This window comes from Plecotus auritus, assembly GCF_963455305.1.
Source record: "Plecotus auritus genome assembly, chromosome: 2".
In the NCBI taxonomy this organism is placed as follows: domain Eukaryota; kingdom Metazoa; phylum Chordata; class Mammalia; order Chiroptera; family Vespertilionidae; genus Plecotus; species Plecotus auritus.
This window is the reverse complement of record NC_137771.1, coordinates 192,832,184-192,859,969: the sequence shown is the minus strand read 5'-3', so window position 1 is coordinate 192,859,969 and position 27,786 is coordinate 192,832,184. Positions and strand designations below refer to the sequence as shown.

The following is a 27,786-nucleotide window of genomic DNA, read 5'->3' as shown; positions in this document are numbered from 1 at the left end:
TTACTAGGTCACAGTGACCTCTCTGTAAGCATCACTAAGGCTGGATATATGTAATGACTCTTTCTCATACCTGCATGGTCTAAGGATGACTTGGTCCCCACATACCCTTCTCTGGTTGCACTCAACTTGTCAGTGAGTTGGCATTTCTTCTCAATCGGTGCGGCCATTGTTTCAGCCAGGTGTGCTTCACGACTTTCATAAAGTCCACTCTGATCAGACCACACAAGTCTGACTATAAAGGTAAGACCCACCAAGAAGCTGATGATAGGTTGACAGGTGAATTTCTCCCACTGGAGGAGGAGATCAGGAAGGCATGAACTCAGGCCATTGGTCAGCAGCTCCACCACCACCTCACCCAGCTTCCCAAGGAGGGGTCCAAAGTTCACTTCCACAGAGGACCCCTCCATGGATCATCTGCATAGGGACTGACTGATCTCCATGGAACCTCAGGCCATAACAGACCCAGTAACACCCCAATATTCCACCTGGAACCATGCCAGCCTGGACCAACCTGATTGGTCATCAGTATTATGGTTGGGGTGGGAGTGAGGGGAGATTTGTAAGTAAAAAGTCCTCATCTCTGTGACTACCAAATGATCACTCTTCTTTATTTCTACCTGTATGTGTTTGTATCAGTGTGAAAATAGCAATCTTAAGTGTAGGAGTTGATAACTTTTAAAAACTTTATACCTCCTTATGATATCAAACAACCCTATGTATGAAGGTATGCTTCAGAGATATTGTGGGTTCAGTCCCAGGCCACTTTAATAAAGCCAATATTGCAATCAATTGAGTTGTCACCTTTTGCCAGTGGAGGGTCTTGCCTTCAATTGGTAAAAAAAAAAAACAACACAACAGCATTTAAGATGATGTGAGATGATAAAATGCTGCTGTGATAAGATGAAGAGGGATGAAAGACATAGACATGGTAATGTAGCATATACAAGCACTATGTTACCGTATAGTTCATCCTATCAAGAAATAAAGAATTGGAATCCAATATATTAATTTAGTAAAATGTCCATATTTCCAGATACAAAGTATCTTTATCCAGTCTTCTTCCTTCTCAATCTCCCTTTCACTCAATAAAGTGATCTTTTTCTTACTCACATTAGATCATATAAATCCATGCTTAAAACTCTCCAATGGTTCTCATTTACATAAAGACATTCTCCACTGACATAAAGACCAAAATGCTAAGTATTACAAATCCCTTCGTAATCTGACATTTGCATAACTTATCTTGTACTACTTTTCTTAGCTATCACTTTTTTTTAGTTTTTAAAATAATGCCATTTATTTTTCTACCTCAGAACATTTATTCATTTGAGCTTTTTCTACCTGAATCTTCTTCCTCCTACTCTTTTATCTATACAAATCTATTTAACCTTCAGATCACATAGTATTACTTTTTTAGATAATGCTTCTCTGACCCCAAATACTGTAATATGTTAGGCCTTGTAGGTAAATAACCACTTTGTTTTAAAAATATCACTGTTTATAATTCTATGTATTTGTATAATTTATTTAGAATGTGACCTACTAGATGAAAAATTCACAAGGGAAATATGTTTTTTTTTTCCAGCTATTATATCTTCAACTTTTAATACTGAAAAGCTGAAGATACAATTTTTTGTCCTTGATGCATGCTAGGTGTTTCTCAAAAATTATCTCTTGAATAACTTAATAACCAATGAATGCATCTGTTTAATATAATAGAGAGAAATTTCAAACCTGCCTCTATTCTTAGCTCTAAAACTGTGTCCTATTGACTGACTGAGTAGCTGGATCTAACTATCTTATGTATTTTGCTAAAGTTCAAGAAATAAGAGGAATCTCAGCTCGTGTATAACTAGCTAAACCCTGACCAGAGTCATTTTGAAAATAGAAACTTGTCCACATATGCCATTTTTTAAAATTTGCAGCCTGCTACCTCTCCTTTTTTTGTTTAATAGTGTTGCTTTTTAAAAAAATGTTTTAAATTGATTTCAGATAGGAAAGGAGAGGGAGAGAGAGAGAGAAACATCAATGATGAGAGAAAATCATTGATCAACTGCCTTCTGCATGCCCCACACTGGGTATCTAGCCTGTAACCCAGGCATGTGCCTGACCTGGGGTCAAACTGTGACCTCTTGGTTCATAGGTCAATGCTCAACCACTGAGCCATGGGAGTCAGCCAAGCGTTGTTTTTAAAAGTCTAATTTAAGTACCTGTTCTGATGAGAAGGTGACTTTGTGGTCTACCAAATGATATACTTATTTGACTGCATTTAAATTCAATCATTTTCACAATCCACTTTTTAATGTATTATATTCTCTGTATACATAGGCAAACTGAGGCCCTCTGTGATTAATTATTTTGCAATTATACACTTTAATAGTTGGCAGAACTGTGACTGGAGGATTGGAATCCAGTTCTGAAAAACGAATGCTTTCTTTCTATTCTAAGTTGCAACAATTCCATGACTATATCCAGGAAAACTCATATAATAGTTATCTATGAGGTAGGAGCTGTCATCTTACAATGTCACTTCTCCAAAGGTAAGATCCTATTTTTTGTTGTGTTATTTGATGCAACAGTTCTACATTACAGATGAAATGAAGGTGCATTTTCTTCCTCTTACGGAAGTTCACACTGTGTGTCCTTCATCTCAGAAGAGTTCAACTCTTCAATAAGGAATAAATCTACCAGTTGCAGCTAGAGCTTTATTTTGCTCATACAAGTAGATAGATCACCAGACATAGTCCCTCAAGTAATTCACATTGACAGTGACAAGTCATACACAAAAGGAACTCTCAAACTTGGATTCATTTTATACGACACCCTAGGGCAAGTGGATATTTTATTTTAGCTAACTGCAGAAATTTATCCTTATCATTGCCAATGTACTCACCAAAATTACTATAATATTCCAGCAACAGCTCTAGGAAAAGAACGCCATCTTACCATCTAAAAAAATGTGCTGCTTATAATTCTGCCTGAAAGCTAAACCTCCTTGATGTGGATTTTAACATCAGTTTGTATTTTAGATTAATATGTAAAGTATTGATGTTTTTGATTGAAAATATACCTTTAATTAAAAGCATGAGAGTTTTTTAAAATTTAAACCTTCCCATTTGGGTTAAATCTGTTAAACATAGTAAATCTGTTGCTTGAATATATTCTATGCATAAAACCATATATTATGTCTTCTCAAAACCGCATACTTTAATTCCTAGTTCAAACCATCTGGGTTTTTTTATTTTTATGGCAGAAGATATTGCATAATATTTTATTACTTCATGAAATTTGGAGGTAGAAAAGTGATCTAGAGTGATATTGTCAGGAAGGCCAACCTGATAAAAAATGTTCCTGAAATTTACAATCTCTAAATCAGATCCTCTATATTTTAGTTTTATAAATAAATGTGTACACCACAAGCTGCACTCAAATATCAAAACCAATGCTTATGGGAATTAATCTCTGAATAAATAAGCACTTTCCTAGAATTTTAGAAGCAATAAAAGCCATGCAAATTTATTAAGAAATTGTGGGGAATAAAATTTTTTCATGCTTTTTTCTTGATGGAGTAAACTAGAAGGTTATCTTTGTTTTCACGTCTTCATTTTAGATACTTGTAAATGTTATCTTTAGAGAGGGTCCTGGGAAACAGCACTTACAGTCATCTATTCATTTCTTGGCAGGCATCTGATCTTCCTGGAACTGGAAAACAGAGGAATCTTTGTGTCTTCTTAGTCTTCCACTAGCACTCCACTTTATTACCCCTTTCTAATTCAATTTTATCTTGATTTTTCATTTTCTCCATTTAACTGTTACCTCCATTTACAACCTTGAAAATATTTTCTACTTTTTAATATCTACTTTGAAAAGAACAAGGTGAAGGGCAGTGTCTTCCCCCATCCCCCTCACCTTACTGGAATACATAAAACCCTTAAAGATGTTATGAAGAAATTTATATACTCAGGAAAAAAGGCTGAATGATTAATATCTTAACTCCTCTGCATTACACATTAATGGTAAGCTGAATTTGGAAAAAGTCATATGCACCCTGCTAGAAAATAATGAGAGACTAAGATTAGGCAGGTTGTGGCATTTCAGTGAAAAGTATGGGAGATGCTAGTTGCAATATATGTAAATTAGCACAAAATTTACTCCATAGGACAAAGTCTCACACATTTGATACAGCAGAGTGGAAGAAAAAGCAGTAACTTCTCATATTTGCTTGAGGGAGATGGGTCTGCACCTTGTTAGCTTCTGGACATCTCATTAGAGACCCCTGAGCTAATTCTGAGAGTATGTTTAACACATCTGATGCTCATTTGTTGTCACATTGGACGTGTTTCTACATTGTTCATTAGAGTCTAGGATTAATCTCTAGAGAGATTTATCTCTATCTCAAAGGTTCTAATCTTCCTTAAGGAAGGACTCGGATTCACTATGTTCTCAAGGAAACACACTTAAGAAAGAGAGACTAGCAAAATAGTCTATAAATATCCTTTAAAAATAGAAAAAAAATCATTTTAATTTATCTTTTCAATCAAACAACTCATGTACATCCTGAAACAAAATGGACTTCTTCCCCCCAAATTAGTTTCATTTATGGAAGAAACATAAATAAACACAAGTAGAATGCCTTGAAAATGGGAAAGAAGATAGTAAAGGATTCCCCCTCTTTTTACTATGATTTTTGCATGTTTAACTTGTTTTTGTTCTGCTGTGCATATGTGTGTTAGAGGATATGTGTATAAGGATAATGTTCACTGACACTTGTGGTCCTGCTTCTAGAGTTTGAATAGAGATGGAGAATATAGTCATGAAACATGCAGCACCTGGAAGCTAAATACTTCCAGGGATGGAAAGGGTACTTTTCAATATATTTTTTATACTATTGCATTCTGTTTTCCACTTGAAAAGGAAAATATTCTTATACTTATTACATGCATTAATTAGTGTATCACTTAAAAGAACCCAAGGTTATTTATGTGGGGACCCGATAAGAGAAGCTGACTCCTTAATTAGTTAGCTTATCAACTCAACAAATTGCTTTCTTTTTCTCTTAAAATTTCTGTAATGACTTAGAATTCACAACCATTTTGCAATGCCTGTTCTTGGAAGATTTTAAGAATCCAATTCTTTCACCTGATAGAATAAATGATGTTTGTTAACAGAAAAGGGGGATAAATCTCCTAAATTAAAATAATAAAAACACCAGTTCTACAAGAGGTCATGGGTCATATTTTAAAATCTTACAAAACATTTCAATTGTATAGTCAAGTCTAATAAACAAGGGCATTTTTTTCCTAGGGAGATTGGTTATTGATTTTTTTTAAAAAAAAAAAACCAGTATAGTATGTCCTTACCATATGTTACAATAGGTACATTGTACATAATGCTTAGGAATGTTGCAATAGGGAAATCTCATTCCTTGTCAAATTTAAAATGGCATTATCAAACCTTTTGAATTGTTAAAAAAAATAAAGACCAAAAGCTCATCTCCTTTACTTTCTTCTTTTAAAATAGAAAGTATTTGAGCTTCTTAAAGAATTAACTTCTTATTTCTAGGGGGAGGCTTTGTGACCGATTTCATATTCACTCTGATAGTGTGATTTACTCATGTGTCAGTGTAAGGGGAGGAAATTGACTTAAGAAAAGCCAATAATTGATATAATTTTTTTTTAATTTTCTATGTTTTATCTTCAAGTTCCAGTCGTCCATTCAACCAATCAAAGCGTAATATGCTAATGATATGCTAAGGCTGCTTAACCATTTACTATGACATGCACTGACCACCGGGGGCAGACAGTTGACTGGTTGACCAGTTGCTATGACATGCACTGACCACCAGGGGGAAGACAGTCGACCAGTCAGCCAGTTGCTATGTTGTGCATTGACCACCAGGGAGAAGACTCTCTGACCAGTAGTTAAGCTTGCTGCTGGGGTCCAGCCTATCAGGACTGAGTGAGATGGTCCAGACACACCCTTGAGCCCTCCAGCAGTCCCTCCCTGGCTGGCCAACCTCCAGTGTCCCTCCCCAGCCCTGGTTATGCACCGGTGGGGTCCCTCAGCCTGCCCTGTGCCCTCTCACAATCTGGGACCCCCTTTGGGCCATATCGGAGAGCTGGTTTCAGCCCCATCCACAGGCCAGGCCGAGGGACCCCACTGGTGCATGAATTCATGCACCAGGCCTCTAAAATATATATATATATTAAAAGGGACTAGCTCACATGATATTTGAGGATGAAAAGTGTCAAGGTCCAAATACCTGTATGGTGAGTTGGCACGCTGGAGACTCAGGAGTACAGACTGTGTAATTCTTGTCCAAACACCAGCAGGTTTGAGACCCAGGAAGAGTCAATGTCTCCATTGGAGTCTGAAGGCAGGAAAAAATCTTAGTTCAGCCAGGAGCAGTTCTCTTTTACTAGGAGGAAGGTCAGCCTTTTAGTTCTATCAGGACTTCAACTACTGATGAGCACAACCACAATGGGGAAGGAAATCTGCTTAATTCACAAAAAAGTTTCTAAATTCTTTCTAATCTCTTATTAATCTCCAGTACAGTATTCTTTATATATTAGCCTTGTGATAGTTTTACAAAGTTATTCAAATAATGCTATTTGTACAACAAAATTAGCCTTGACGTCATTCACACATATTCCCCATTAGATATCCTTTTTTAAATGCCTTTATCATTTGAATAAAAGCACTAGGCTTTTGTCTATTGGCTATATATACTGAGTGTGCCACCAGACACAAATCCCTGCATCTATTTAAATGAAAATGAGCAAAAATGGAAAACAAAACCCAGCAAATGACTTTTAGGCATTATGAAGAATCCTACCCTAGGCTTCTTGCCTAGGACTACCCTGATTTATAGTTTCAGGTTATGGGAATATAAGCTAGTATTTATGTTTCTGGCATCTTTAAAATATACCTACATGTTAAATTATAGAAAATTGGTATATGTGTGTGTGTGTGTGTGTGTGTGTGTGTGTGTGGATGTGGGTGTGTGTAGAGGTAGTGATTTTGTGACCTGTTATTTTTTATCTTGGTAAATTTTAGTTACAAAATGCTTAACTCTTTTGTTTGGCTCATAGATAATTATTTTCACTAATTGTCACTCTCTGTCAGTGGCATGCAATAAATTTAGCCTCTACAAATGCATGGTCAGTCATCTGATTTTGAGTTGGGACTTAAGTAATCTTTTTTGACACCTGAGTGGATTCTAGGCAGATGTATTCTGGAGTCATTTATGATAATTCAGCCATCCATTCAACAAATGTTCATTGATCATCAATGTGTTAGGCTGTGTGCAGGAGTCCAGAGATATAAAAATGAAGAGAATTTGGTTACTGCTGTGAAAGAAGTTAGTCTAGTTGTTGCTGTGTTCAGTCGAGTAAGGGAAGATATAATCCTTTCAATTCTCTTAGACTGGAGTTTGTTTGGAAAGTAGGTGAGCATTGCAGAGGAAGAGCTGCAGAGAAGAAATAAGCTAGTGATATCTCTCTAGACATGGCTCTCAACTACTTCTGAATGGAGTGCATAACAAATATTCCCACGAATTTATTTTGAAGTTTAAATAACATATTTAAAGGACCTAACCCACTGCATGTCAGATAGAAAGCAGTTCATAAATAGTAGCTATTGTTATCGCAATTAATATAGAAAAAATAGCCAATTAACTTTTTTATTCTGAGTATATAAACATTTTTTCAGTATAGGAAAAATATTTCTTGAATAACACAACATGCAGCCTCAGGTCTGATAGTTTAAGCAGTACATAGAGCTAGACTTGCTTCGCTTTTGGTCTTTAGGTTATGAATCATAAGGAGGTAAAAAAGAAGGCCCCCTACGGTAAAGCCAGACCATGCCAGGTAGAGGCGCTCCAACAGCTCAGACCAATGCATTGAGGAAGGAGACTACAACCGGTACCAGGAAGGTAGAAAATACCCCAGGGAAATAAAATCATTTGGATGTGTGAGAGTAGGATTCTGGAAACATTCTCTGAAAGAACATAGAAGCTATTAAAGGCACTGAGTTAGTTCAGACAAAAAGAAAGATGTGGTGAATTTGTTGCTCACTCCATATTCTTTTCAGTCATTATGACTTTGAAGGACTGTGGCAATTTGTCTAAGATCAGATAGCTTGTGGGCTGGAGAGCCATAATTCAAACCCAAGTCTAACTCTAAAACTCATATTGATAATCTCTATCTGTGGTTTCAAAAAGCCTAAACTCATTTCTTTCCCCATGCCCTTTCCACTTCTCTATGTTTTCCTCAGTGAGTGGTACATTGGTATACTCCTTGCACAAGTTTTAGAAATCAAGAAGCCACCCTTGATTCTTCAAAATTCCTTCATGCCCTAGAACCAAGGCTTACAACTTTGAACCTTGAGTCTTGAATCCCTCCTGTCCTCTCCATCTGTGCTGCTTCACTGGAGCAGTTTTCCCTGACTTGAGTCTCTCATTTGCACATATCCTCCATGCTTCTGTCAGAGTATTATCTAGAAATAGTTTGACAATGATGCTTCCCTGCTTACAATTCTTACAAGTTGTCAGTTCCAAACTCTCTCTCTCTTTCCCTTCCGCTCTTTCCCTCTCTCCTATGATTCTCAAATGCCATCAGGTCAAAGGTCAAATACCTGGAGTCCAAAAACAGTCATACAAAGGCTTCCATAGTCTAACCCTTTTGACCTAGTTAGCCCTAGCACTCATTTTTCCCTATTTCATACTTTTTCATCAATAAAAATCTAACTGATTATAATCTTCAGACAAATCCATGTTGGTCTCACCTTTGGGTCTTGCTAATGCTATATCCTCTGCTTGATATTAAATGTACCACAAACTCTGTGGGGACACAGTCCATAATGTAGCTCTCTTTGTATTCATTAGATCAATAGTCCACACCTGATATCTCATTAGAAATATATAGAAGCCTTTTTAATGTAATAATGATGAGGAGGCACTATAGGTATAAAATGCTCAGGGACAAAGATCCTATATTCCTCATTGGATGGGGAAAATTCTGAAGAGAGGTTGCTGTCCTGCCAAAAATGGCAGTAATACCTCCTGTAAGAAGTTCTGCATTAGACTCTACACACCATGAAGACAGGTTATCTCAAGGGCTCAAAACACAGCTGGGGCTCCCTACCAGCTTGCTGCACCAGATTTCAGATAAGCTTGTCCTAGGCATGTATATGTCTAAAGTTTCCTGAGTAACTCTGACTTACCCTCCTGTTTAAATCACTAATATAGTGCTTTTTTAAATATGGTCGACAGGAAGCTCAGATCTAATGTCCAAGAAGACTAATATATCCATCCTATTTTGGGAGATTTATTTATTCCTCATATGCATTAGGGTTTCCTCTGTAAGTTTCCACAATACATTTTGAACATGATCATAGTATAAATGCTAAATAATAAAAGTAAATTAATGTATTTTATTAAGAATTTGAGTGAGGATGTACACTGGGCCCACTATTGCTTCTCAGAGGTTTACCAAGAGGAATGAAGTGACTTCATTCTCTACATTTCAGGAAAAATCTTCTTCCTTTTCTGATGGGTAGGGAGGCTGATGTAGTGGGAGAAGCAAGAGCAGATGACTCAGAATGGCCATCAAAGCTCTTGAATAATCCCCCAGCCAAGCTTATACAAAAGACCACCAATGAGCTCTAAGGCAAAAGTTGAAAAACTTTGGCCCTGGGCCACATCCAGCTCACAGCCTATTTTTCAAATAAAGTTTTACCAGAATACAGTCACTAGCCCATAGGTATTGTCTATGGCACCTTTTGTGAAACTACAGCTGAATGGAGTAATTGCAATGAAGACCATATGGTCTGCAAAGCCTAAAATATTTACTAGCTGGCCCTTTCAGGAAATGTCTGCAGACTCCTGCTCTAAAGTAATGGTTTTCAGTAAAATGAAACAAAATGAAGGGTTCAAAAGAGTACTGCTAACTTTTTATTTAACCACTAGGGGCCCGGTGCAAGAATTTGTGCATGGGTGGGGTCTGGCCGGCCCCAATCGGGGCTGATCAGGCCAGGCCGGCCAGGGGGAGGGGGCTGTGGGTGGTTGGCTGGCCAGCCCCACCCCCGATCAGGGTTGAGGGGGTCTATCGGGGCAGGACTGGCCAGGGGGAGGGGTCCCAGTGGTTGGCGGGCCAGCCCTGCCTCCTGGCCGAACTCTGGTCCAACTCCTGGTCCAGGGTACAATTTGCAAATTACCCTTTTATTATATAGTATTATAAAGGATGTTAGTACATCAAAAAGTCATTAGCTTAAATCAGCAGAATAAAATTTCCAGATAAAAAATAATTTTCCCTCCAAGAATGTTGTATCTTAAGTTACAATTTTTATCATGAACTGCTAAAAACTTCTTTATATTGTTCATAAGCTACTTTATAGCACAGCATATATGAATCAGCTATTGGATCACATTCTCTCCAAGTTTTAGTCATTTAGTCATTACATTTTTAGATATAACCTATTACTCACTCACTGTGGGTGATTCACATTTTAAAATTGCCTTGTATTGCTCGTGGAATATCATATTCAGTCTAATTTTTGAGTTCTGCTACTTGATGTTAACATATCCACTTGTAGATTTGAATTTGTATTTTTGTCAGTGATACATACTCAGCAATGTAGGTTGGGTAACTTATCTTGCAGAGAAGTAATGTGTGCATTTTCCATAATAACTATTTTTTAAATTTAGTAGTAAAAATGTAGCATTGACACATATGATGAATTCTTAAAGTTTAATGCCTACGAACACATTGTGTTCTCTTGAAAAAGTAGTTGGAAATAGGTGTAAATTAATATTTTCTAATTATATCCCAGCCTAGAACAGTGCCTAGCATATAGGGATCCCCCATGAGTACCTGTTGAAAGGTAGTTAAATTAATTAATACTGCATTTTAATTTTTTTAATTTTTACAAATAAGACTTGGGGGAACAAAACAGCAAAATACTTAGATCCACCCATTAGTTTTCTACATTGCCTTGTTGGGCTTTAGGTAAATGTCAAAAACCAAACTGGGCACACTCAATAAAACAAAGCAAAAAGATGCATTTATTGCAAGGTTTTCAACCTGTAAGCCAGGAAACTCAAGGCTATGGAAGCAATGAGCTCTGAACTGCTCACAGACTAAGGGACTTGCATAGATAAATGCTGAAGTTATTTGGCTTTGTAGATGACTGGTTGCCTGGTGATCTTACCTATTTGGATCAGGGCACCTGAGTCAGGGAAATACAGGAGTCCATAGAAGCCGTGAATGGAGTTGATGTTTGGGGATTGTCTGGTGTCCTCTGCTGATTTCTGAGGAAAGCTATAAATTCCTGTAATTTTAGGTTAAGTTTCCTTTTATGAGTCAACATTATCAGTTTCCATTTTGTCCCTGACATAAGTGACTCCATTTTAGTTTGGCTCTACATAGGTTGTTAAAGATATTCTTACCCATTCTAAATCAACATGTGGTATAGCACCTCTGTGTGTTCATCTTAATGAGCAATGAAATGGACTGGATGGATTTAGCAGCTTATTTGTTTAATATACATTCTTAGACTTGATATTCCTAAGAAAACACTTTCATTCATTTTACTGCTTTTAAGCTCAGATTATTGAATATTAGTTGTGGCTGTATGGATAATGCAGATCACTCTTTATGACCCTGATGAAACCTAATAAATAGACTTCTCAAAATTAATTTTCTTTAAGCTTAACACAAGAATCTCACAAACAAAAAGAATAAGAGAAATTCTCATAGTTCCTTTGAACTCCGTATTTCTTAGGTTCATAGTGTCCCATCTTAAGATTAGAAGACATTGAATTTTACAATCTCTTTGCTAGCTCAACTCCCCACCCCCACCCCCACCCCCACCCCCAAAATCTATTGGGACACACTGTTTCTCAGCCTAGCATTTCTGTTTTCTTTCCAAAGACCTGACCTTCGGTAAAGTTGAATCCTTTCTCTTACGTGTTGTGCATTTCTATACTGGGATCCTTTAAATCAGGATAAAGCTAAATAATTTTTACTAGAAAAAACAGTTTTAGGAGTTGAAAGATTAACCTTCAAATATGTGGAAAATGCACCTTTGTGAAATACCTTACTAGTATATCTTAAGGAGATGCAAAGTGCAATTTATTCTTGTTCCTTTGTTAAATCTTTATGTTGCCCTTCAGCTATCTTTGGGCTGTATATTAGAATATTTCTTAAATGCAAGTTCAATGCAGCACATTATTATATATTTATTTATTGAGATTGTTTTAAGTCGATCCTCTCAAAGTAATGACAGCAATGTAAGCATCTGCAAAGTATGTGAAACAGCTTACATATCTCTACAAAAATGCTTGCAGCTGCCTTTCTGCTTTGCATTCTTAAAGCAGTTAATTTCAGTTTCTCTATTACACATTTCTGATCCACTGAATATGAAAGCTCGTACTGAAGCACATTCAATTAGCTGTGATTTAGTCTATTGATATAATAAGGATGGACAAATAAAAGAGAAAATAGGAAGAAAATAATTGCTGAACTATAGAATTTGGGCAGGATTGATCATGACTAACATATATCAGGAAGTGAATGATGAAATTTAACTGGATCAAAATAACCCTCCCCTATTGTTAAATGAAGAATGGCACCCAGCTCTAAATTAGAACACCAGTTGCAGTGGATATTCATTGTGGATTACTCAATGATGTTGATGCTTTCACAGTCAGGATACAAGGCTCTTTGCTTTGAATTCCAATTGAGACAAAATACAAGAAAGATGTGCAGATCCTGTAAATCCAGTTGTCCCTCAGGTGGGGACACTGTTAACTGATTAAATCTGCTCATGTGACTGGATAGCTGTTGGCTGGAGGCATGAGAAATAGTTTAATTTACTTTAAGAAGATAAACTATAGAATGAATTTGATCACGAGGATGCAGAAAGCAGTAATTAATCTTAAGGTAAGAGGAACAAGAAATGAATTCTCATTTTCTAATGTGGGTAATTATTTAAGCACCATGAGTTATCTAATTTATAATTCTCCTTTAATTTTTTTTCCTGTGGAATCTAAGTTATTAACTACTACAATTTTCATTGTATTCAAGAAAGTATAATATTATAAAAATTAAGTAATACTTAAAGAAGAAAGAATAAGTTAATGATTTCCTTAGGTAAATAATGGGCCAGAATGAATCAAAGGCAAATGTTTGTTTTACTGACATATGTATTTCAGTGGATTAACTTTTAGACCAATTTTATTTGTCCACCTTAATTAATAATAATCCAACTGGGGCTTAAAGGGACTTAGAATCATGATAGTGATTCAGTACTCATTCTTTAAGGTAGTAAACTTTTTCAGAAACTTATTTTTGCTATTTAAAATGTACAATATCAAATATATACTTGCTTTAAGAAAATAAAAATAATATGTAAATTAATCTCCATATATAGGCTGAGTTAATAGAACATATATTGTAGAAAGACAAAAAATATTTTAAATATATTGAATATATTGTATTATAAAAATATACCTGTACTTTAACATGAGATTTTTTTAAACATAATATATTAGAAAATATATGGCAGAGAGATGTTTTGTAAATACTGGGCAGTAGATCTAATACTCAGATTTAGCCATAATCTCTCTTTCTCTCTCTCTCTTTCTCTCTCTCAAAAACTTTCATAAAAATTTGTGAGTAAAGTTAAGAAACTAAATAACCTTCAAGAAAATTAAAGGATGCAGAAGAAAAGAATGCTATTTCAAAGATTAATTGAAAGGAAGTATTAAAAGCAATAGGGAAATTAGTTAAAAGACATTGATAGGTAGCTTGAATAATCTATAGACATAGCTTTAGGTAGAAATAATAATTTTTAGAATCCTTTGTCAAAGGCCCTATGTCATAGGCATGATGGAAACATGGATTTTCAAGACAGAAAGATAGTTATTTTCTAAGATTAACTACTTTGTGCTAAGAGATTAGACAAGTTACTTAATCTCTGGCCACAGTTTCCTCATTTTTAAAAGGAAATGGTAACAACAATCTTTCTGCATTAATGTGTAGATGAACCTACAAAATATATGTCGGGATATGGGCAATTAATAAATAGTGGTTTTTACTTTCTAAGGGTAAAACTTAGTCATCAACTTACTACGTAGGTTATAAAACAATTATATAATTTTTGAGGCTGCTGGAACTGGCTCCACACTTTAAGAACCTTTTGAGATTTGTATAGTGTGAGGAAGGAATACCATCAAGAAAAATAGGTCCTATATTTTAGATCCTAGCCATTTTTTTTTCTGCTTTCTAACCTCCTAAAATGTATGCTGAAATCTGACATGAGTATCTTTATCTGATCATCTCATGATTACATATTATTAATTTCCTGTTAATGTTTTGTGTATCAATCAGGTTATCATAATTCCTTTTAATTACTCCACACAGTGTTTCTACCACAGTGATGTGGCTCCCTTTTCCATGTTTAAGTTTTCCCTGGGGATCACACTACTGGAGAAGCGAGGTGAACTCAATGATTCTTATAGGCATTTGTTCCCAATTAGAAATGAAAAATATTTTCATATCTAAAATGGTGTTGTTCCTCATCCATCTGGTTCTATGAAGTATCTATTACATTGCTTTACTATACTCCTTTCTAGATGTTCGTTATGAAGCTGAAGGGCCACAGTGGACAGCAGACTGTGGTTTAGTATGGGGCTCTTCATTCTCTTCCTGAAATATTAACGTTGGCGATTTTCTCAGTCTTATTTTACTTTTAATAATTTAAGGATAATGTTGAGTTTTATGAACTGTGAGTTCAATAAGGAAAAGAAAAAAAAGTTCCTCTTTGTACAAGAAGGGAGCGGAGGGAAAGTGCAAGAAAAACGCTGCTCCATGTGAGTTATCACCACCTGTCCGGTTCCTTTCCCGTCCGTGTCAGTCATAAAATCAGGAGTTGTAAGCTGTTTGATTTGCAGAAATGAACTTGTTAGTGGGCGGTCTCTTCTCCGTAACTGCAGGTATAGAAGAAACTAGCCCTCCTTTATTTCCCATTATCTCCTGTCCAGAGAGGTTACAAATATGCCAGTATGTCCAAATGTTTCTGAACTAAACATTCAACAATCGCAACCCTCTGTTAAAGTCTGATATGACTTCCCTCTTTGCAGATTTGACTTTTGTAATTGAGACAAAATGACACGTGCCTGGGCTAATCTCTATATTAAACTGGTATTGTTCCTGTCCACTGTCGGCTTTATCAAAGGCCCTTCCCTTTGGCAGCCTGCTCTTTAGTTTCTGAGTGAAGCCGGTGCTCATTCCCACTCACAGGCGTACTCTACAGCTGCCTGGCCAGATGCTCCACGGCTGGATACTTTGTCTGATCTGAGTCTAGGGACATCATCAGGCTGCTTTCGAAATATTTAATTTAGCCAGATGTCACAAATTTCAACTTGCTGTCAGTTGTGATGAATTTGTTTCATAATTAATATTTGCAGATATGATAATGTGAAAATAGTTTTTCAGATGCATACATCAAAAATTTATGTTTTCCTCTTTTTATGTTCTCTATTTGGTTATTTTCTTCTTTTATATTAAACTAGAGGCCCATTGCGCAAAGATTTGTGTAATAGGCCTTCCTTCACCTGGCTGCCGGGACCCAGGCCTTTGCTCTGGCCTCAGTCTTTGCTCTGGCCAGAGTCTCCCCTGACTCTGGCCGGAGTCTGCAGGCTTCGCTTCCGCTGCTCCTGTAGCTCCCTACACCCCCTGCCCTCCCTCTCATAGCAGGCATCTTGCCCTGCCTGGAGCATTTGGGGGTGGGGCTGCCACCATCTTTGTCCTGCTAATTTGCATACTCCCTCCTGATTGGCTGGTGGGTGTTGTGGAGGCATGATCAATTTACATATTTCTCTTTTATTAGTGTAGATAATTTCCTCTTCATATTTAATGTTTATGTTTTTAATTTATTAAAAGATCTACATTTCTATGTAAACTATATGTGAACTGCAACTGTTATAAGTTTTGTAGCTGAACATGAGTTCCACTGTATTACAAAAGTTTCACTGTTATGTGTTCTACTATTCAATGCATTCCAGATTCAACTTCATTACTCTGTGATTCAAAGTTACTTGGGAATAGATTAATTTGGCCCTATTATTAATTTCTAATTGATTGAATTAAGGTAAATAATATGCCCAAAAAGAATTATAGTTTTTAGAATTTTTTAAAGGTTTTCTTTGCAGCAAATTTATGTCAAATGATTTTTCATGGGTATATGTGTGCTCTGTGAGAAATGTAACTCTTATCTTAAGTTCATTTTTAATTTTCTAAATTCCTGAATATCCTTATATTTTTTGCCTTTTAGAATGTGTCCAATTCTGAAAGATCTCCCACATAATTTTATTTTTAGACTTCTATCCTGTATTATGAATATATTCTTACTTTGTCATTTGATTACTTAATGCACTCAGATTTATGGCACATCCTTTACTTCTTTGATGCTTTTTCATCATCCTATAGCATATATTTTTCATCTTTGTTGCTTTTTAAAAACATATATATTTTATTGATTTCAGAGAGGAAGGGGGAGGGAGAGAAAGAGAGATAGAAACATCAGTGATGAGAGAGAATCATTGATTGGCTGCCTTCTGCACGCCCCCCACTGGGGACCAAGCCAGCAACCAGGGCATGTGCCCTTGACCAGAATCAAACCTAGAAATCTTCAGTCCCCAGGCTAACACTCTATCTGCTGAGCCAAACCAGCTAGGGCCATCTTTGTTGCTTTTAATTTCAGATAGTTGTATGCATTTACTTCTTCTCTTTATTTTTATCAATCAGGTATCTATCTGCTTATCATTTTATAGACTATTATTTTGTTTCTAGAAGGATTCTTCTAAAAACATATTGCTAGGATTTCATTCTATTTGATTCGATTAAAACATTTCTGACTTTAATAGGACAATTAATATACGTATTTTTTTTCATTGTAAAAATGTATATGCTTTATTTTTTCTTGTACTTTATTTGATGTTTATTATTTATCTTACTTTTTTGTAACCCAACACATGTTCTGATGATGTGTTCATCCATCTTTATTACCTGCACATTTTTTTACTCTCTTAAACATTTTTTAGATCTTCTTATAAAAAGTATATTGCAAGACTAATAATTACAATGATAATATTTTACTTATTCATGTTTCAAAGTATTATGTATTATTAAATTTACCTTATTTAGTGGACCTGTATAAAACAGGTACTAGTAGAGAAGTAGATTTAGATAAAACTTCTGTTCAGTGCTAAGGTGATGTCTACGAATTCCTTGACAGATGGGCATATCTCATGCATGAACTCTATCTTCTGAAGAAGTATTCATATTTATTTTATTGCTGGGCAACTCCAATTATTACACTGTCTCTTCTTATATAGAAGTCAGAACTCCATGGAGATACTGTTCAGGACTATTCTGGAGATAGTGCTCCTTAACTCAATTTCATATCTACATTTTCTGAAGATGAAGTTAATTCATTTTGAAACTTCTAGGGATGGTCATGTTAGAACCATTGTGATCTCAAATGAATCTTTATATAAAACAATTAGAAACACAAAAGAATCATTTGCTCTGCTCTTTACTCCTGTTTATTTTTCCATTTTTCTATTTTAAAATCACTGTTCATGTTTTCAGTATTACAAGCTACATAACCATGGAAAACATCACAATACTTCATTGAGCCACAGTTTTCTTACCATAAAACCAAATATAAAAAAGAAAATAAAATTAACCTTAAAAATCTCCTGGGGTGGTTGTTACACTAATGTTAGATATTAATCAAGCATTTGGGCAAGTCCTTTTAAAAATAACTAATCCAATTGAAAAAGTTATAATAAAGAATAATGTTTTTATCTCTCTTTTAAAATTCAAAACATGTTCACATATGTAATTTATGATGCATCCCTAATAAGCATGCATATAGAAGTTATGAATGAGAAAGGTCAAAGGATTTGGTATGTTCTTTAAATATCTTTAAATATATATATATATGATATGTAATCAAATGTGAACATTATAATAGCTGTGAAATACAATAGAATTGCAAAAGATTTGGAAGCATGTATTTCTTTACCAATGTAAGCTTTTTTTTTTTTTTTTTGTCTATGAGCAGCTCAATTATTTGCTTCTGAAATAAATTAAGTAAAGCTTATTGAGTCTGATCAGCCCTTGTTTTCAAGGGAATTGTAGTTCAATTTCATTTTTAATTAGAATTGAATGTTGTGGATTTCTTAGCTCTGGTAAGCAAGATCCAGCAATAAAGTATGTACTTAATTTGTATTAAGTTTCTAAAATTTAGTGCAGAGAGTGAGCAATATGTCTGGTTAATATTTAAGCATCTCACAATGTTCCATTGTAGAAATTTCCATTTACAAAAGCTGCCGTTCTATAACAAATTACTTTCACTTTCAAATAAACCTGTTATCACAACATGAGCAAAACTTATTTAATTAAACAAGAAAACAAAGTAATTATTTACTCCTCTTTGATGTGCACAATACCTTATAAATGTTTTTAGAAATGCTTAGGATAGGTAGATATATTGGCTTAACATCATTTTTGCTTAAATGTCATTTATTTAATAACATATAGGTGTATTCCCATGGAAAGACATTCCTATATGGGAAACCATTCTCTTATGAGAGAAAAGACACTTATTTTCCATTGTGATAAACCCACGTGGGGAAAAGCCGTGAAAAATAAGATCAGTTGGGTTACGTTCTTTCCTCTTTCAATCTTTCACATCTGTTTCTATTTGTGTGTGTTTGTTCATTGGTACTCTATTGCTGTTCATCACATTGAGAACTATACATCCAAGGTATCTTTCCCTTCATTTCTGTGCATTCAAGCATTAAACTGGATGTGTTCTCCGCCCAGCATATTCTCTTAATACAGTAGTGGAAAGGAGAGAAAGGAATGAAGGAAGTTTGCTCAGTCACCCTGGATACAATCCACTGAAATAATACTTTAACTATACTTCTAGGCATCTGTAATGAGAACATGTAGCAGGTTGATTTAACAGTTAATATAGTGTTAAAAAGGTTAACTCAGAGTCAGAATGGACCTCTGCTATCTTATCTCTTTTAAAATTATCTAAAATATACTGAATGAAAATGTACGTGTAGATATTTTAGTTCTTCAATTTTTGTTCTTGATTCTCAAGAAAATCAAAAGCCTTTCTGGACCAAGAAAGTGGAAACTCTGTGATATCAGATGTATTTGTGCTGTAAAAAGCCTTCGTCAAATTATATTAGGCAGAAATGCAATGATGATCTATAAACCACACGGGGACAAGATATGTGCACTCTGACTCTTGTTTGGCAACTATAAATCTTGCTAATTAGTGATATGAGAAAGGATAATATGGAAGCTATTTCTATTCTGATGGAATTTTCTGCCAGATGTTTGCATTAGTTCCCTTAAAACACAAAACTATGAATACTTCATGTGCATGTATGTGTATGTAATCCTTTAGCATGCCTGGAATGAAAACATCCCTTTGCTATTCATATCTGTTTAATTATCCTATGTCTCAGGTTTTATATCATTGAATAAATTAATTATCAGAGGAGTTGAGAAATTATATCTCAGTGAAGTTGACTGCTTTATTTAATGAAGAAAAAATCAATAATAAGGTAACAAAAATTTGTGTTTCCTTGATTGGTAAGTTAAATGTAATAACTATTCTAATTTTAAAATAGTTAAAACTAATATTTTAAGTAGTAGAATTGTAAACATTTAAAAACCCTAATGTTTGGGAAAGGAAAAAGTATGATTTGGTGGATTTTAGGATTTTTCTTTTAGTTGTGCTTCCTCCAATCTCACAGAAGGAAACAGAGCCTGGCAATTTGTGAACAACAAAGGAAGAGTACCTTAGGTTACGTGAATGTTTACTTTTTGGAAGTAAACCCACGAAGTTTCATGTTGATGTCAAGAAAAATTATTTTTAAGATAATTTGTTTTGTTTTTCTTTCCTGATACCACTCTCTACCACAGATAAATGTAAAAAAAGAAAAAAAAACATATATATCCCCTTAATTACTAACTTGCTTCTCCTCCTCTTCCTTTTTTTTATCATCATCACCACAGAAAACAAAACAAAACAAAACAAAACACTTCACACACTGTGCAGCATTTTACTCTTCTCAAAATCCTCTAGTCATTTTGTGTGACTGGCAGGGCAAATGCCATCTCTTTTTATGGATGAGAAAGTTGAACTCTATAACTCTTCAGGGGCATGCCCAGAACCCCTTGGCTAATAGCTGATTCAGTTCAAGACCTCTTACTCTTAATCCATGTTGGTTATAAGCCAAGCTACATAAAAACAATTACATAAGTTTGCATGTATTCCTAGCAGCTTTAAACACCATATAACACCTGTAATTGATGCAGGATTTGTAGTTTTTCTAAGATGAAATTTAAAGGTAAATTGACATATTCTTTCTTATGTTAATATCCACTTAATTTTTCTCATATCTCCCCTTCATAGCTACCCACCTTGGGGAAGAGTTATGTATAAAAATTTCAGTTAAAAAAGAAACACTGTTAAAACTTGTCTTTTTTTTAATGTTTATATCAGGATTCACAATGGTATAAATTAAGAAAACATTGAACATCAAATATACATCTAGTCACCAAGGTCTTTTTTGTCTTTATGTGCAAGGAAAATTGGGATTCTGTTTATTATTTCTGATATAGAAACAATTTTCGTAAGCAGCAGAATTAGAAATATTAATTTTTTTGTTTTTGAGATTAGTATAAATGACCCCCATTTCCTTCCTCTTTGCCCTCCTCTGGCCTTCACCACACTGTTGTCTGTGTTCATTGGCTATCCTATGTAACAAAAACCTAATATGTAAATCAACTGAACAGTGGAACAACCGGCAGAATGACTGGTCACTATGATGCCCACTGACCACCAGGGTGCAGACACTCAACACAGGAGGGCACAGCTCCTACATTGAGTGCCTGCCCCCTAAAAGGGAAGGGACCAGAGGTGGCGATCAGGGGCCAAGGCCCCCAGATCGCCCCTCCAGCCGGTCACTCCACAGATCAGCCCTGATTGCCAGCCAGGCCTAGGGACTCTACCCTATATATTGGGAATAGTCTCTTAGATTTAAAAATTAAAACCTGCCAAGACTACTCTAACACTGAGAATACAGGATGATGCAGCGATGACATGCATGGACTCTGGCTTGTACATTTTGTGGTGAGCCCTGATTCTGACACTTATAACTGCGTGACAAAGCCAATTACTTAACTTGTCTCTGCTTCAGTTTTCCACCCTAAGATGGGGAAAATGGTACTACTGCCTCAGAAGGATCATGTTATGTACTACTTTTTATAATTAGGGCAAAGAAATGTAGCTGCCCATACAACAGCAAGATGCCTTTCACTTGTATGAAAAGTATGGTCACTGGTTCATGTGGCATCCTGGATTGCGAGAGTGAAAGGATCAGGCCTAAACTGGCAGTCAGACATCCCCCAAGGGTGCAGGCCAGGCTGAGGGACTCCTCTGCCCACCCACCCCCATGCACAAATGTTGTATACTAGGCCTCTAGTGTATATATGTTCACCTTGTTTTATCCAGTCTCTCCTACTCCCCTCCCTTCTAACATTAGTTAGTCTGTTCCATGGATCCATGTGTCTGGTTCTATTGTGTTCATCAGTTCATTTTGCTCATTAGATTCCACATATAAGTGAGATCACATATTTTCTTTTTCTGACTGGCTTATTTAGCTTAGCATAATAATCTCCAGGTCCATCCACTGCTGTCTCAAAGGGCAGGAGATCCTTCTTTTTATTTTTTTAATATATTTTATTGATTTTTTACAGAGAGGAAGGGAGAGGTATAGAGAGTTAGAAACATCGATGAGAGAGAAACATCTATCAGCTGCCTCCTGCACACCTCCTACTGGGGATGTGCCCGCAACCAAGGTGCATGCCCTTGACCGGAATCGAACCTGGGACCTTTCAGTCTGCAGGCCGACGCTCTATCCACTGAGCCAAACAGGTTAGGGCGAGATCCTTCTTTGTTTACTGCTGCATCGTATTCCATTGTATAAATGTACTACAGATTTTTCTATCCACTCATCTACGGATGGCCACTTGGACTGTTTCTAGATCTTAGTTATTGTAAATAACACTGCTATGAACATAGGGGTGCATGTATTCTTTCTGATTGGTATTTTGGAATTCTTAGGATATATCCCCAAAAGTGGAATCAACACATAGAAAAATCATACAATGGCAAAATACCTAAACAACAGATAATTTGTGAGATACCTTTAGAGATATTTTGTTCTATTATTTATTATCCATAGTCTCTCTCCATTCTTTATGGCTTCAATTAAATACATTCTTAGTTTAAAATATTGGTAACATTTAAATTTTTAAAATAGTAAATTTTCAAAGACTAAGGAATGTGAAAAACTCTCTGCTTTTTCTGTAATCTTGTTTATGCAGTTAGAAAATTATATAATCCCAGGGATACACACATGTGGTTATGTGAAGCTATGTTCTCTTTCTCCACCCCCTGTCTCTTCCTCTCACATACACTCAAATATAAGTGCACAAAATAATAAGTTGTATATAATTTCTAAGTATATATGGTAGTCATATTGTTTTCTGTTCCTTTCAAACATGATTTGTTTGGTTTAAAAACAACAGAATATCTACAGATTGAAAGACAAATGCAAGCACTTGATAATATTAGCAATATATTTACTAATAGAAATTATATATACTCCTCCCAATATTGGCTATAAAGTGATGAAATCATGTTAGAGAAATTGTTAAAGATGAATAACTTTAAATGTTTATAATTCATGAAACATCTTGACAGAGGAACAGAACCTAGGCCACTGTGTGTGTAGTTTTTCTTTTTTTATCCAAATCTCAAAGCCCTCTACCTGAAAATAAGAGGATTTAGGTTTATACTTTCTGATCCCACTCTATCATTATGTTCTCAACCTAAAGCATAAAATAATGGATCCATACTACATAAGTGGATCCTTCATGCATAGAAAAGATAAGGAGCAGAGATATAAAATATAGTGTTCTCAATATTTTGAAGCTACAGTTGCAAAAAATAGCATCATATTTTTAAATTTTTTTTTCTTAAAGGTTAAGTTTCTTTCATGCACCAAACATTGCAAAGGTTGTTGAATAATATGAATTAAAAAAATAACAGAAATATGCAAAATCACAGTATTTCATTATTTCAAAGCAGCATGATTGAATGGGAAAAGCACAAAACAATAAATTATGAGGATATATTTTTCCGTCTAAAATCTGCTATGAGGCCCTGGCTGGTCTGGTTCAGTTGGTTGGAGCATCATTCCATGCACAAAACGGTGGCAGTTTTGATTTCAGATCAGGGCACATACCTAAATTTCCGGTTCACTCCCTGATTGGGGTGCCTATGGGAGTCAACCAATCTATGTTTCTCTCTCACATTAATATTTCTCTCTCTTTCTCTCTCTCCATCTCTCTTCCTTTATCACTAAAAAAAAAAAATCAATAAAAACCTACTGTTTTTTAAAAAAGAAGCAAGGTGGACAGAATCACTTACAAAAATAAATGCATCAGTAAATAAAATATGCTATTAACTAATGATGTGGTCTTCAGTCATCTTATGCCATGACCACTTCATTTGTGAAAACAGAATAACTCCCCAGGTCACAGTGATAAATAGGTTTAAAGTATAATAAAAATCTATCTATATAAAAGCCTAAGCGACCATCGCAACCAAACGGACAACCGAACAGGCTGCATGGGGTGACCAGGCTGACAGGGGGGTTAGTGAGGGGCAACCAAACGACTGAGCAGCAGGCTGCGTGAGGCGACCAGGCTGGCAGGGGGGGCAGTTGGGGACCACCAGGCTGGCGGGGGGGTGGGCAGTTGTAGGTGATCAGGCCAGCAGGCAGAGGCAGTTAGGGGTTATCAGACTGGCAGGGGGGCAGTTAGGGGTGACCAGGCCGGCAGGGGGGCAGTGAGGGGCCATCAGGCCAGCAGGCAGACGTGGTTAGGGGTGATCAGGCTGGCAGGGGGGCAGTTAGGGGTGACCAGGCCGGCAGGGGGGCAGTGAGGGGCCATCAGGCCAGCAGGCAGAGGTGGTTAGGGGTGATCAGGCTGGCAGTGGGGCAGTTAGGGGTGATCAGGCAGGAAGGCAGGTAAGCGGTTAGGAGCCAGCGATCCAGGATTGTGAAAGGGATGTCCGATTGCTGGTTTAGGCCCGATAACCGGCAGTCTGACATCCCCCAAGGGGTCCCGGATTGAGAGGGTGCAGGCTGGGCTGAGGAGAACCTTCCCCCACCCATGCACAAATTTTGTGCACTGGGCCTCTAGTATATCTATAATAAGGATACTTAATAAAATAAGAGATCTTCCCTCCTCATTCCTTCCTCCTTCCCTTCCTCCCTCCCTTTCTCCTTTCCTCCCTTACTCCCTTCTTTCTTTCCCTGCCTCTCTCCTCCCTGAATTGTAATGATAAAAGTTGAGGATAATTTCTAGAACTCTGACAACAAGTTTAAATTTTGAATAAGTTTTTTCTTTACAAAAGCAGGAGACCATTGCTTCTTAATCTCAGAAGAGTTATTTAAATAACTTTGAATACATGAAGTTAAACAATTTGAAATCCAAGTAAAGATGTTCCATGAAATAAAAAAGAATGCTTTAATTATGCCTTGAATATACTCAGTCTGATTACAGTGAATATTCCTCACAAAAGTAGTCTTTTCATTTCACTAACAAAGGAAGGTGAGTTTATTTATGAGACATAACAAAGAAAACTGGAATCTTACAGACCTCTTTAATGGCATCCTAACAATACAATGCCTAATAATAGAGCCAAACAACAAAACTATTAATAGGCAAAAACAATCCCAAGAAGAAAGAATAACATAAAATTTGAACTCGCAGGTCAAAATAATGTGCTTAAGAAATTAACACATAGTATTTGTCTGTCTTTTATTTTTTTTTTCACATACACAACATAGCTATTTAAATGAGTTTGAATGTGCTATGCAATGCTAGATTCAAAATTTTAAAATTTATTTCTATTTTTCTGTTATTATAACCATGCATCTCGATTCTAAAATGTACACATTCTGTTGTTTTAATACAGGCACATAATTCACACAGTATTGATCTCAATCTCTTCTCAGGAAGCAGATCACAGCAAGAAGCATCTGATGTGCTTTATTAAAAAAAATCACCCTTTCACCAGTCTATTTGTCTTTGTAAAGGGTGGCTGTATAATTGAAAGAAAAGGTGTGCTTTAGTGGAAATATAGCCAAACCTGAGTTCAGAAAACTTTACTTTGATCCCTGGCATTATCCGTTATTATCTCTGACCTTGGCTCAAGCTCTTAAAATTCCTGGATCACAGTTTTGGCAATTATATAATAGAAATTAAAATGATATATCAAGTGTTCTGGGGGAAAAAATCAGCAAATAACTTCTGAGACAGTATCTCACTCATAGCAGATATGCAATCATTACTTGATGATTTGGCTTTAAGATGATTCAGAAGACCCAGAATATAATCACAATTATTATCCTGAATCTTCGTATAAAGTTTGGCTGATATGTACTTTATGTGTTAGTTTGCTAGGGCTGCCATTACAATATACCACACACTGGGTGGCTTAAAGAGAAATTTATTTTCTCACAGTTCTGGAGCCTGAAAATTTGAGATCAAGGTGTCGACAGGTTTGATTCCTCCTGAGGCCTTTCTTTTTGGCTTGCTGATTGCCACCTTCTTGCTATGTCCTCACATGCTTTCTTTCTGTGTACACATATCCCTACTATCTCTCCCTCTTCTTATAAGGACACTTGTCCTACTGGATTAAAGTCCACCCATATACCTACATTATAGGAATGCTGATTAAATATTGTTGAGATAGAGAAAAAAGGAGAGAGGCTGGTAGAACAACTCCCTGGCTGGGCTTGATAATTGGGAAGTCTGAAGCATCTGTTTATTTTAAAAGAGCAAAAAAATCAGAAAAAGGAGTCATCTCAGTCACATTCATGAAATGACAGTATATAAACTTTTAATGCATACGGTAATATTTTTAATAGTTTATTCTCCTCTTCTAGCTTTCCCTACTGGAAAAGGCTGGATTTGGAGGTGTCCTTCTATATGTTGATCCTTGTGATTTACCAAAGACTGCAAATCTTGACGATGACGCCTTCATGGTGTCACTGAATCCAGGAGGAGACCCTTCTACGCCTGGTTATCCAAGTGTTGGTAAGTTCCCTGATAATCTTCATTATCCTTGTATGCATTACAAGGCTGCAATGTATAAACACATGCTACCCAAACTAAGCACGGGATAGTAAAGTCAAAGAATTCTTACCACTCCATATTTTAAAAAGTGAATTTTGTATTTTCTCAGACTATAGACTACTCATTTGTTTATATATACTAGTATATGTGAGGCCCGGTGCACGGATTGATTTCAGAGAGGAAGGGAGAGGGAGAGATAGAAACATCAGTGATGAGAGAGAATCATTCATCAGCTACCTCCTGCATGCCCCACACTGGGGATCAAGCCTGCAACCTGGGCATGTGACCTTGATAAGAATTGAACCTGAGACCCTTCAGCCTGCAGCCCAACGCTCTATCCACTGAGCCAAACCAGCTAGGGCTGGAATAGATATTTTTTAAAAGTCTTTAATAGATTATCCATCTTCATAAATTTCAGTACCATGAACAAAGAAAAACATATTTTATATGTTATTATTGATTGACTGAGAAGAAAAATAAACACCATGTATTATGGGCAATCCGTGTTGGTGGCAAACATGTATACAAAATGTCTGCTGCTTTGGGATAGCTATATAACTTTAAGTCCAGAGTCTGGGGGCATATTTAATTAAGTTAGATGAATAAAGTAGTGAGAAATGATGCTGGAAAAGAGTGAAGTTAATATGATCAATTTTTTGTGGTTCCCTAAGAGAAAGAATCTCATTGGTTTGGCCAGTCCCTGGCAGTATGGAGGTGGCCTTCTTTGCATCAAACATCCTTCTCTTTCCCTGGAAGCTGTGTTCATGATAGAGGGGTCATGTGGCAGAGAAAAGATAACTGTGATTGGGCAGGTGCTCATTCATCATTGAATTTTTGTCCCATGTGCCATTGACACGTATTACATTTATACAATCTTGGCTGAGGAAAAAGCCCCTTGGGCCTTCTTCCAGGGTGATACTAATGCATTAACCATGACATTTCAGCCCGTAATTAAACTACCAAAACTTTTACGCAATTATTTATGTGTTCTACCAATAGTTTCCTTGTTCTCCACAAAATATCACAAAAGATTTTACTAATTATCTTACTCAAGTCCAGCGGGTGTGACTTTACCAATCAATCAATAAATTTTTCCAAGAAATAAATAAATTGAGGTATGAGTTATAATTTATGATTTGTGTGTGGGGGGTGTCTACTGATTACTGCTCTGTTTTCTAAAATACTTCTTTAACCCAGCTAAGAATTTTTTTGGGGGGACCTCATTGATCTGTGTTTTGTATGGTCTACTGTCTCATTCGTACAATATTTAGGAGGTGTTCATCTGTAATCTCTGTGCATCAGAAATATCCATCCAGCTCTCTTAATTGCAGATGCTCTAGAATTCTCTGGTTTCAATGCCTCAGTTTAGGGAGATTGCACCTGGCAGCTACGTGTTTGTGACAAATCAATGGGCTGCAATGCTATTGAAAAGTAGGCACTTTAAGAATACTCTGCTTAAGTTGGCAAGTTGCCCAGC

At 36.2% G+C, this 27,786-nt stretch overlaps 1 protein-coding gene across 1 annotated transcript in view; it reads left to right on the top strand.

The window, feature by feature from the left end:
• NAALADL2 (N-acetylated alpha-linked acidic dipeptidase like 2) overlaps window positions 1–27,786 on the top strand; it is a gene marked incomplete at its 3' end in the record, with an annotated part of 846,771 nt that overhangs the window by 362,917 nt on the left and 456,068 nt on the right. The window contains exon 5 of the mRNA XM_080654263.1: window positions 26,120–26,270. Coding sequence (XP_080510389.1) covers window positions 26,120–26,270 — 151 coding nt within the window. The remainder of the gene's footprint in view (window positions 1–26,119; window positions 26,271–27,786) is intronic.